At 43.1% G+C, this 13,243-nt stretch overlaps 1 protein-coding gene across 7 annotated transcripts in view; it reads right to left on the reverse strand.

Annotated features, from left to right (window-relative positions):
- Window positions 1-13,243, reverse strand: part of LOC139391116 (protein diaphanous homolog 2-like) — a 637,381-nt gene that overhangs the window by 589,226 nt on the left and 34,912 nt on the right. For 5 of the 7 annotated variants that reach the window (XM_071138654.1, XM_071138657.1, XM_071138653.1 and 2 more), the window contains 2 exons: window positions 10,309-10,413; window positions 5,223-5,243 (listed from right to left, as the gene is read on the reverse strand). In XM_071138654.1, the coding sequence (XP_070994755.1) occupies window positions 5,223-5,243; window positions 10,309-10,413 (126 nt within the window). The remainder of the gene's footprint in view (window positions 1-5,222; window positions 5,244-10,308; window positions 10,414-13,243) is intronic. The other 2 variants (XM_071138656.1, XM_071138651.1) reach the window with 1 other exon arrangement.

Below are 13,243 nucleotides of genomic sequence, written 5' to 3' on the forward strand. Positions count from 1 at the left end.
AATAGTTACATGGTCGCTGCCCATATCATTGCATAGTGCAGAAAATACACGAGAGTTCAGAGGCCTTGCTTTAACAAAGTTAACCATTTTCACTGTAGTGTACAAAACGTCTTTCAAGCTGTCAAGCATTCCTTTGGCAGCAAGAGCCTCTCGGTTGATGCTGCAGCGTACCCAAGTGGCGTCAGGAGCAACTGCTTGCACGCGCGTTACCACTCCAAGATGTCTCCCTGTCATGGCTTTTGCGTCATCAGTACAGATACCAACATGAGCAGCAGCTACGTTTGGCTACATACGGACCGTTAGCGGAATTCCCGCGAGAGAGTAACGGTTAATGTGATTGGATGTTAATTATTTGACTACACTACCTGTATTTTACATTGTATTGTTATTTCGCAGAACACGAGATGGTTTAATTTTATTTTTGGTAGTGAAACAAGGCTACTCAAGCAAGAAATAAACCTCACCCAAATGTTGGAAAATATAAATGAACTGCTTGAAAACATGAAGAATTATTATTATCATTTTTTTTTTTACGTGAATCACATTTCTATTTGGTGTATCCCCGACGGCATTGCACGTACCCCCAGTTCGGGAATACCTGCAGTATGCAGGATGCTCATCCCCTGACTCTTCGTGAGTAGATAATCTAAATATCACCTCAACAGGTTAAATATAAAACATAAAAGTCATACACAATACATTTGGAAAAGCACATGACAGCCCCCTTGGAGTTTGCCAAAAGGCACTTAAAGGACCCTCAGACCATGAGAAACAAGATTCTCTGGTCTGATTAAACCAAGATTTAACTCTTTGGCCTGAATGCCAAGCATCACGTCTGGAGGAAACATGGCACCATCCCTACGGCGAAGCATGGTGGTGGCAGCATCATGCTGTGGGGATTTTCTTCACCGGCAGGGAAAGGGGGACTAGTCAGGATCGAGGGAAAGATGAACGGAGCAAAGTACAGAGAGATCCTTGATCAAAACCAGCTCCAGAACTCTCAGGACTATGCATAGATATTAAGGGAGAGTAGCAGCAGCTTTCCAGGGGGGGGGGGGGGGGGGCAGCAATGGAAATAGTCTGGGTAGCCATTTGATTAGCTGTTCAAGAGTCTTAAGGCTATTTAGGAGCCTCTTGGACCTAGACATGGCACTCTGGTACCGCTTGCCGTGCGGTAGCAAAGACAACAGTCCATGGTTAGGGTGGATGGAGTCTTTGACAATTTTTAGGGCCTTCCTCTGACACCGCCTACTATAGAGGTCCTGGATGGCAGGAAGCTTGGCCTGGTGATGTACTGGGCCGTACGCACTACCCTCTGTAGTGCCTTGGGGTCAGAGGCTGAGCATTTGCCATACCAGGCAGTGATGCAACCTGTCAGGATGCTCTCGATGGTGCAGCTGTAAAACCTTTTGAGGATCTGAGGACCCATGCCAAATCTTTTCAGCCTCTTGAGGGGGAATAGGTTGTGTCGTGCCCTCTTCACAACTGTCTTGGTGCGCTTGGACCATGTTAGTTTGTTGGTGATGTGGACACCAACAAACTTGTAGCTCTCAACCTGCTCCACCACAGCCCGTCAAAGAGAATGGGGTCCTCCTTTTCCTGTAGTAGACAATCATCTCCTTTGTCCTGATCACGTTGAGGGAGAGGTTGTTGTCCTTGCACCACACGGTCAGGTCTCTGACCTCCTCCCTATAGCCTGTCTCATCGTTGTCGGTGATCATTGTTGTGTCATCAGCAAACTTAATGATGATGTTGGAGTCGTGCCTGGTCGTGCAGTCATGAGTGAACAGGGAGTATAGGAGGGGACTGAGCACGCATGGAGTGGGTCTAGGGTTTCTGGGATAATTGTGTTGATGTGAAACAAAAATAAGTATTTTCAGACGTGTGGGGCTTGGAAGGAAAAGGGGATGAGGGAGGGTGGTATTGGTTTCATTCAGATTTTGTTTTTACAAAAGGCCCACCAAAAAACATTGCTGCTGGTAGCGAGGAAGGGTAGTGAGTGAAATAAGTGGCGGCAGTTGATGCTCCCTCTAACTCTGTCTTTGCAGCCATCCCTCCCTCTATCCATCGAGGCCTTAAACAGGCCTTAAACACAATGAGCAGGAGTGCATCAGGTGACGAAAAGCCTTGGAGTGCGTGCCGCGCTAGATATGGCATTGGCCAATTAAATGAGCGGAACAGGCAAAACAAATGCCAAGGTTATCGATTTGCCTGGGAATACAGCCTTCCTCTGGAATACACAGAAACAAAGAGGCGGAATCGGGAGAGAAGCATAACATTTCAGCTTAAATGAGAATTGTTCTAAGTGCCTCTCCTCAAACATTGGAACAAAAGACGCTAGAAAGCATTGGCCATTCTCCGTGTTCAATGGTACCTACCTCAAAGTGTCTGAGCGCTCTCAATAAATAGATACTGTGCGTTCTCAACTGCAGGATAATTAATTGAATACCATTTCATTAAAAGGTTACATGTTAAAAGATTCAAGTTCATGGAAGAATAATCTGTTAAATTGTATCATACACTCAATACACTCAAGCCAATGCCAATCATTAAATATGCTGTCTGCAATATTTTTTATGTCCTGTTCTTCCTACATTCATTGAATGTCCTTCGCCTCTACTTTTGGGGGAAAACTAACTACTCTCTCCAATCACTTCAAAGCGCTATTCTGTCACTAAACTGTTCTAGCGCTCCTTGGGGAGGTCTTGTCAGCCGATACATACAGCTCACTTTCACACCACTAAAAGAGGTCATCCTTAAAAACCGGCCTCGGCCATTTTATACAAGTGAAGAGGTTAGGCTTGCGTCCCAAGTGTGAGCCAGATGTAATTCATTTTTTAAACAACAAGCTTTGTCCATTACTCTGGCAGACAAAAAAACATGATTCTCTGAAATAGACCCATTCAGCCATCACCAATCCAACAGACTCCTCAAGTCCCCAAGGTCTGAGGTGTTTTAGGCTCCCTCCTCCCCATTTGTCCCCCTTTCTCACCCCTTGACATATTGTAGGCTGACCAGTATGTTATCTTGGAAATGTGCTCAGTCTCAGGGACGGCCGGTCATATGGATAGCGATCTCCTCCAGTTGATCAGATCAGCTCCTAAAGGGCAGGGTGTGTAACCCCTTAAAATCCATCTCTCTGGAAACAGCGGTACTGGGGACTTCAAGAGCTGCATTCCGACTGGGGCTGCCCTGCCCCTGCCTGCGTGTAACTGGTGGTTCGCAGGCAGCTCGCACTAACGCACCACAGGACCAATTGAAACACTGTTGTTCCAAGCGTGGCAGTTGAGTTGTGATGTAAATCATCCTTGTTTTAAAAAGAGACGACCTATGAGGTCATCAAGCTGGTCGATAGATGCTAGAACTGCAACCAGCCTGTCTGTCCATCTGCCTGTCTATTTACCAGTCTAGTTTGCCTGCAGACAACTTGACAGTCAGCTACTTTGTGGTCCTCATCTTCCACCGCTCGATCAACAAGGTGTAAAGGAAGATGAGACACACTCAGCAGTGGCAGAGGTGAATATGGACACACTGGCCAGACTGAATTAGAGGCAATTCACACCACCCGCTACTCCGCCTCCCATCGCGCCCCTACCTGGGGAAGGTGCCAGAGAGATTTCATGGCTGAGACAGAGGAATAAGTATTGCAGGCTCCCTACAGACCCCACAGTACATTCAGTTCCCCCAGCCCTCCCAACCACTGAGTGGCACACAGACAGTTCAAAACTTCAAACTAGGCCTTTGCTGCTCTCGGATAAACAGTCTTCGTACACCTCTATCCTCCGTACAATGACGTCTGTTCCTGCTAATCAAGACAACATATTTCGGTTCGTAACAATGTCTTAAATAATCTACTTTTGCAACAGAAATACCCTGGCAAAAAATAACAGTTTGTCAAAGAATCAACACAAAAAACATCTGTCTGTAGAGCGAGTCAAAAAACAAGAAGGTTGTCTGGGCCCATCAGTAGACCACAGACCAGGTCTTCTTCATCCAAAATGGCACCCTAATCACTAGATAATGCACTAGATTTAACCAGGGCCTATAGGGGTCTCAGACGTATTGCACTACATAGGGAAAATGGTGTAATTTGGGACCCAGCCCAGGTCACAGTGTACTGGTTGGTTTACCTTGTCCTCATTCTCTCTAAGCCTCTGGGCCTCCTTAATCCTGAAGGAGGCTTATGAAAGCAATAAAACGCCATTAAAGGTGACAATTCACACTAGCAAAAAGCAATAAGAGAGCTTTTTTCCCAAAAGCCCTGCCCCCCAAAAACGGAATGCCTTCTCACAATAGGCAATAGGGCTTTACGTTGTGAGAAATTGCCAGAGCAGATCTGCAATTACCGTATTACAGTGGCAGAGAAATGAAGAAACTTTGGCAGCCCCTTGGACAGTGTATATTTATAAATATTATTAGGGTTGTTTGCGAGCTAGTGGGGGAGAAAAGTGACAGCAACAACACAAACAACGGTGTACATTTCTGAGACATAGGAGATATGCCTTAATGTTGTGGAATTGAGACGGGGGGTGTTGACAACAAATTCAGATGTATTGCGGCGAATACCCAATCGCTAAATTAAACCAGGCTGACATTTCTGGAAGGTTGAGGAATAATGCACTCAATATATTTTCCACTGTTCAATCAGCAAACGCATTGTGTGCATGTGTCTGTGTCTGTGTCTGTGTGTGTGTAATGCAATCTAATCAAGTGATCGTTTCTCCAGTGTGCTGTCTCAAGGAAAGAACACAATGAAAGCCATTTAGATGCAAAACGTTCCAAAAAAACAGATTAGACTGCAGATTATTATTATTTGCCTAAAAACTATTGCTCATCCCTGGTATTACAATATTTAAATGCTAATATGGGTTAGTCTGCAATCCATTTCAAAAAGAGAAACAACTTAGACCAACAAAAGGGCCCCCAGTTCATTTGCAAGGCTGTATAATTTTGAAATCCTTCATTGGAAAAGTGTTCCAATTTGTATGCAAGAATTGTGTCAACAATTTATAGCCTTTCCAAATCACAGCCTATTAGCGAAGTCAATGCTGAAAAAAATATGTAAGCCATAAAAAAGATGACCTTACTTGTAGATTCGGGGACAAACTGACTAGACTAGAATCTTTTAAAAGGGAAAGGAGAAGAAAGGGGAGGGAGGAGTGGGAGAGATGCATGAGAGGAACACGACTCACAAAGCGTAATAATATAAAGGGCGTACTTACCGTGACTTTGCTCCCAGTGATCTGCATGCAGCGGTCAGCGGAGAGGAGTTAATGTGCAAAAAGACAACAAACGGCACAATCATTAGTAGGCCAAGAATGTCCTCTCAAATATGAGGTATCAAGCGCACCTTATTCTGACATTACATAGGCTACACACTGTGCTCACACGGCTACATACACCACTGAACTCTTATAGGGTAACATAGCTGAACTAAAAGTTGAGGGTGCATCATGGTAAGACAGTGTCTGTTCGTTTGGTAGCCATTTTAAAAGAATATGGAGTCTCCTGTTCACTTGGCCTCTATGTGAGTCGGTTCCTATTTTAATATTTTTTTTACATTTTGGGACTGTTTTTATATTTGTGGACTTTAATTAGCCTGTACATGATCTCAATGTTAATGACAATATAATACAATATTAAAAGAGACAAATCATGATACGGATCATTTGAACTAACAAACATTTTCAGATCAGTTTATTCAGTTTGTTCACAGTCCAACAAACTGTCATTTTGAAAAACGTCAAAATTTGACACAAATCCAATTGTCTTTGCGCTTGATTGATTTCCCATGGAATTAACCCCTAAAATGGCAGTTTGTCCACAGCAAAACAAACATGTTGCTCTCATCTCCCAAAGGCCAAAATCAATCAGCTGCCATCTGTGCTTGACTTCAGGTGTCAGATTTAGCGACTCCGCGTAGCACCTTGGAGCTCATGCAGTCGGCATGATTTCTGGAGTTTAACCTTGTTATCTGCCAATAGTGGCGGGCAGTGGGGAGCGTTTTCTCTATTATGGCAGCATGTCTCGCAGTGGGTGGGTGTCTGTCAGCCTAGTAAATGTATTCTAATCTGCAGCTGAGCACAACCCTCTCTCTCGCCCGCCAGCTGCACTCCGAGAAGCACCGTGCAGTGTACACTGATCACAGGAAGTTACAAAGTCACTGCACATCAAGACAGCGAAGACATACTCTCTCTCTCCATCGCTTGATCTCTCTCTCTGCCTCTCATTCCATCTTTCTCTCTCTTTCTCTCAATCACTCGCTCTATCACACTTTCTGTCTTCTCTGCATTCCTTCACTCACACACTCTCTCGCTCCCTTCTTTCTCTTTCTTCCTCCCTGGCTCTCTGTAGTCGACTGTAATTCCCTCGCTCTCATTCTTTCTCTCGCTCTCTTTATCAATCTCTCTCTCCATCTCCCTCTCTCCCACTCTCCCATTTGACGCTCGGCTTCCCTCTCCTCTATCAGAGTTTATGGCGGCAATAAAGTCAGTTTTAACTGTGTTGCCGCTTGATCATGTGCACTGTGCTTTTCACCATAAATCCACATTTCCCCAGTCGTCCTCTGATGAATCTAGCGTATCATTGTCTAACTTTGAGGATATCTTCACACGGTCTGGTTATTATCGGGAGAATCGGGACCTTGAATCACATAGAGGTGAGTGACTACTGTCTCCAGCATTGTTCTGGTGTTGTTTTAGTGTTGATGAGAATACATGGTGAGAAAATTAAACATGTTTCTTTTCTGACTTGTTGTTTTGGCGGCTTGACCAAAAAGATCAGACATTATCTTGAAAAGCCCCAAGTAGCATCACTGTCAGGGAGGAGCTCAAGGGGGAATAGCGCTTTATGTGCTAACATCCATTTCCCCACGCAAGGTAACACCTAATTCTCGCTAAAACTGACAGAATACCTGTAAATTCTAAGAGAAAAAACGAGCTAAAGGTAGTCCTAATAATAATTGGACTAATGCTTGGTTATTGTTGGATGTGTGTATGCTAATGAGCATCTCTAGTGCTCCATTATAGTACAACTCCCTAGTAAAACAAACTTCTGAAGGAAATGTCATCAGGAGCAGTGGCATTTATTTATATTCTCCCCTCACTATCATTAGCATTAGCATCATTTCTCATATGGTGTGGGGAAAATAAAGTTATTTATTCATTAGAGAAGATAACAGTGTGACAGGAGAAGAATAACAAGGCCTTCATTCTCTGACGAATTGTCAGGCTTCACTGCGAGAACGGGGTGGCACATTGGTGATTGGTCAAATTACTATTTGAAATACCATGGTATTATTGATGGGGCATGTTGGTAATTGGTCAAATCCCTTTTAAACACGAGCATGTTAATTTCAAATTGTGTTAGTACAAAGGCAGCAAAATGGTTGCTCAATACATTTGACTAGTTGCCTCTCAAGACCCGGCCGTCACACTCATCCTCATCGTGAACATTTGAATTGGAACAGGGAAATCATTTGCAAGGTGAGAGAGAAGCAAAGGTTTTTCCTTCCCACTCGTAAGAAAAGATAAATGATTGCGTTAGTGTGAAAGGCATGCATTTGGCACATTTAATGACACTGGCATACATTTGTCAGAAATAATTTAAGAGAGAACAAAAGAGAAAAGAGCGGGGGAAAAAGCACCTCGTGCAAAGTTAATGGCAAAGGACATCCAAACTTGCTGCAAGAGCCATGCTGGATTTCATTGTACAGAACTCATATTCAAATAAACAGGGTCAATGGCAATATTACAAATCATCTCCTTTGAAAAGACATTGGCTGAATCCCAAATGGCACCCTATTTCCTACGTAGTACACCAGCCTCCTATGGGCCCTGGTCATAAGAGGTGCACTTGCATAGGTATTAGGGTGTCTTTTGGGACACAGACAGTCTGTGTTTTGTGTTGGGGGATAACTTGAAAAACTCCCACAGATGCATACTGGTAGTAAATGGAAAGAGTTCTCAATCTTGCCTGGTGATAAACTAGAGAGGTGACAAGACATGAAAAATACAACTCTCAAGAGGAGCCATGTTTGGAGAGAATACACAAACTAATAATCAGCCCCACGCTCCCATTAGCTAGCTAGTATTTTTTGGCCTAATAGCCTCAGGGAAATATAATACAAGTTAATGGCCTTATTTTTCATAGTGGAATGATAATAACAATATATTGGATGAATAGATTTGCCAAGTTAAATAAAGGTTCAATTAAAAAAGATATAAAAATAAAAAGATTGGGGGAATAATAATGACATTATCCAGAACAATAAAGGATAAGAACTCTAAATCTCTCTATATATGAACACAAAAAGGATCTCAAAAAGGGTGCATTTGGTTTGGTAGTTAAATCTAAAATGGTGATCCCCTCCCTATACTGGTGCTCAGGTCTGTTGAGAACGACAGTCAAGCAAAAAGGCCAAGGACGTTGGAGACATGTTTGTCGCTCCACTAATATTTGCACTTTATACCTCCATTCCTAATGTAATCATTATGTGAATTAGCTTAAGCTAAATTTTAGGTAGAGGGAGAGCTGATGGAACTCCCATGGATCTCATTGCTTTGATGATATTCTCTTTTTGCCATTATACTTTAAACATTTCTATGATCTCTGTTAGTTGGTGGCAATGATCTAGTCGAGAACAGAAAGACACACAGGAAAGAGGTGACTTGGTGTGTGAGTGAGTGAACGTTATTAGGCAATTTTCCTGCAAAAGGAAAATTCCCTAGAAAGCATTCAGGCATACAAAGAAGACCTTAAAATTGTTAGAGGAAGAGAACTAACAAAGATTTAATTAAGGCACATATTAGTTGTGAAAACACCCCACCACAAGATCCCAAAAATGAACCCAAAAGCTAAATGCAGATATTGTCAGACCATACCATGGTAATATCCAATCTAGTACCATGTCTCAATTTCCCTCTATCACGTGTCAATTGCCTGTAAATTACGGATTATTAGTAGCGAACAAGTAGTTAAATCAACAAAAAATGTATTACATTTTTTTTGCCTTAGTCCTTCAAGTATGAACAAAAACCTTCCTTGAAAAGGCACACAATCACACTGCGCTCACCGAAACATATTCATCCAAAACTCTATTCCCTATATAGTGCACTACTTTTGACCACGGCCCATAGGGCTCTGGTGAAAAGTAGAGCACAAGATAGGGAAAAGGGTGCCATTTGGGACATAGACTAACCCACAGCATACTCTTCACCTACAGGAGTCTAATTGGCCAGAGTAATGTTATGTCTATCATTATTTACAGAAACCAGTAGGGATGGATTGGGTTTCTAACAGGGGGTGAGGATTTGCTCTGCCATGTTGAAGAGAGGCACTTATCACACAGAAACACATCTGTCCCCTGGACGGCTAAGCTTGCCTACCCTGTCATAATGGTGTGTGTGTGTGTGTGTGTGTGTGTGTGTGTGTGTGTGTGCGCGCAAGTGTCTGTGTCTCTATATTCTATTCTATTCTGAAATCCATCCAACGGGCGCCCACCTACAGGGCCTATAGAATGTGAGGGGTAGGGAGGACGCTGAAAGACAGCCGAGCCCTACTCCCTTTCACCCAGACAGAGGGTACTGTTCATTTGAATAATACAGCAGTGCTCACAAAGCATAATGGGCCCAGCGAAGAATTCAATAATCTCTGATCATCATCATTATTAATAATGCCACTTAATTACCATATCAATGAGAGGGGTAATAAATGATCATGTCAAAGGCCGGCGAGTGACTTGATAGAGGAGTCTATGAGTAAATGTGAGCCTACCCTCAGTAGGGGCCTTAAACTTCATAAAGAGAATTCACCTTATATAACCCTGGGATTTACGCTCCTCAAAAGTGCTGGGTTTACCACTGTTATTGGTTTAGATTGTTGAAAGTGTAAAGCGATGCGTTCCAAATTCGAATGAAAACATGTTCCTTCCCCAATATTAAGCAACTGAGAGTTACGTTTGCGCTACAACAAAAGCGGTTTGATAAGCACTCGGGGGGGGGGGTTGAAAAAATGTAATGGAAGCAATAATCAGAGATTAGGGGCTCAAGCAAGGAGAGCGAGACGGAGTGAGAGTGTGAAAGAGTGGTAGAGAGAGAGGGGCACAGAAAGAAAGTAGATCAGGTTAAGCTCATTATTCTGTAGTGTCTTGATAGTGTAGAATGTAATATTTTTCAGCCCACTCACTACTACTACACTGGGTGAGAGTAGCTAAGAAAGCCCATTGGTTACAATAAAATGCAGAAAGCCCATTAGTTTCATTACAGATATATAATACAGAAAGACCATTCGTTTACAACAACAACTTACAGATTTGGCGGTGGTGGAGATGTACTGGACAACCATCTCTCGCTTGGTGCTCAGGTCCTTCCCACGCAGTGGGGCTTTACGCTCCTCATTCAGGTTCATGTCCTCCTGAGGAAACAAACAAAGAAAGTGAGGATAAATGACTACTACACATCATGGGGCAATTATGGCCATTTTCAATCCATTAAGACTCCACCAACGGCACTTAAAGGATGTCAACACTCTTTACTCAAATGGAAACAGTCAATTATTATCCCACTGTTTGCTGCTGCCAAAGATGCAACCCTCTAACAAGGGTCTCAAGTGTATGTTACACTAGAAAAGGTCACTCTTGGGTCATAGCACTTTATGTCCAGCTTCTGTGTTTTAGTTGAGGGTACACAGTCCCTCTTTCTCTCTATAGGCAATGTGACAGACAGGCATAGCAACAGGGGGTAATGAAGACAATCCCACAGCTAGTGACATTAATAACTACCCCTGGAAACAGAAGTGAGGCCAAAGTATGATACATCACCCTCTGTTATACAGCAGAGTGAATATCATACAACACCGCCTGTAAAGTGGAATGGTAAGGTAGATTACCATACAACAATATCATTAAGCAGTGCCTGGATAGACAGTAGCTTATGTCTCTTTTGCTATTATCTTCAGCATACATTCTTCGTTTTATTCTGCACCACAAAAAAAGGCCCTTTCTTGTCAAAGAGATGAGGGGATGGTGGGAGGGACGCAAGGAGTGAGGGAGGGATGGAAAGAAGAGCACTAAAAGCAGGGGAATGACATGATGAGGATAGCAGGAGGATGGGAGGATGTTTATCCGGAGCCCTCTCAGACAAAGGTATGGACTGAATGACACAGAAAAACACATGGCTGAAGTCATATGGCTGAGTGGAGCTGCTGTGAAACCATGCTGCCATCTAGTGGGAGAAAGTATGGTGCATTTTTATTTTGTTCGCCGACGTTCTGTACAGTGATTTGGCTGAGCTTCTTTTGCTGTATGGTGAAGGTGTTGAATGTAAAGCCTAGAATGTAAAATCGAGATAGACCTCGTCCTAAATGGCAACATATTCCCTACCTATATAGTGCACTACTTTTTGAGTCCTATGGACCCTTGTCAAAAGTAGTGCACTATGAAGGAAATAGGGTGCCATTATTGGACACAACCACAGATAAATCAACCATTTGTTACCTATATGTCCACTGTATGATCTAACATTTGGTGAAAAGATTTACATTCCCGTTCCTTCATTTTCTTTAGTTCAGTTTGTAGACTGGTACAGTATAGTCTGTGGCTGTTGAAAGACACTAGGCACAGCATCATGGATATTACCATTAATGGTATCATGACCCAATGTCCTCCTCCTCCACCTCCACCTCCTCCTCTTCCCTCTACATTTTGTCTCAGTAAATACACCAAGAGTTGGGGCGCACTCGTGGAGGGAATCTTTACCAATTGGCCGTTTTCTAAATACCCGGGACCGGAATACTTTTTAATTAACCTCTGAACTCTGCTAATTTAGCCGGTTAAATGGCATTCAATAAACGAGGCAAAACGCAGAGCGGAGAATAGAGGAGGGAATGTGGTGGAGAGACAGCAGGGCCTGAGGGGTACTCGTCAGGGTCGACTAGAAGAGAGAGAGAGGCCTCTGTTCTGCCACCCAAAAATGATTAATTATACTATTATTAATTATATCCTCGCAGGTCTACATGGAAGAATCCCAACATATCCCTGGCAGCAGACTCAGGTAATTGAAACATTTACACAGGCACCCTACAAACTGTGTGTGGAGTTATTTGTGTGTGTGCGTGTGTGTGTGTGTGTGTGTGTGTGTGTGTGTTCTTTCATGTTGCCTGACGGTTCTATCCACCTCTGCTTGGCTGGCCTAACAGTCAAACGGACTAGGTCTTAACTCTGTATCACCTGATTCAGCATTCAGAGCTACTACTGTAGGAAACAACGTGAGACAGACAAAATAACTGCCTTGGATACGTCAGAAATCACAAAGCAATGTGGAGAGATGTGCTGCCTGTGAACACAGCTTGGGGCTTCTAATGGCTTTCATTGCCAGGGATAATGAATGGGGTGCCGCCATATCTGTCTGCTGTTGAAAAGGACATGGACAAGGGAAAAGGTTGAGTATGAGAGAAGTATGTTGAGAAGGAGAGAAAACATTGTTTTAATTTGCTTCGACTATGACAAATCTGTGACAAAATTATTTTCTCCGGTGCCCCCAAGTTTAATTCATAGAGTTTAGGGGCACATCTTGGCTCTCCTTCTCTGTGGTTTAAGTGCCCGTCTTGTTCAGACAGAGAAAGTGTAACTGCAATGGAGGATCACAGCGGCTGTTATTACGGAGAATGCTGCTCCTGGCAATGAGGCATAGGCACATAAAGGCTCAAACTAGCCTCATCAGCACTGTAATGGTCACTTTCGCTCACTCAGTCTCTCTCTCGCAGTCTCTCTCTCTCTCTCTCTCTCTCACGTACATACACCAATTCTATCTCTCTCTGAAGTTGTCAGTGACAACTAGGAGGGAAGATGATATTTTGGATGTATTCCCTGCAAAATCTGTAGATATGAATCATAAAGAGCTCATAAAACTAAAAACTACAACAGCAGGTGAAGGCATGTTGATGGCAAGAGTTCACAGATTGTAAGTCAATTCCAGGTATTCTCTCTCTAGAATACATGGAATACGACAGAGAGGCAATATAACCGACAGCCATAGCAATAGGAGGTAATGTCGACAAGCCCACAGGTAGTGACAGTAATAACTACCGCTTGGAAACAGAAGAGTTAGGATGGAGTATGATGTATCAATTGGCCCTGGTCAAAAGTAGTGCACCATATACAATGCCATTTGGGATGCAGAAATGGAAATGATCATCCACAATACAGACAGGTTTGTATGATATGCACTCTGCTCTATAACAGAGC

The sequence above is a fragment of the Oncorhynchus clarkii genome, chromosome 31 (genome assembly GCF_045791955.1).
Source record: "Oncorhynchus clarkii lewisi isolate Uvic-CL-2024 chromosome 31, UVic_Ocla_1.0, whole genome shotgun sequence".
Classification (NCBI taxonomy): Eukaryota; Metazoa; Chordata; class Actinopteri; order Salmoniformes; family Salmonidae; genus Oncorhynchus; species Oncorhynchus clarkii.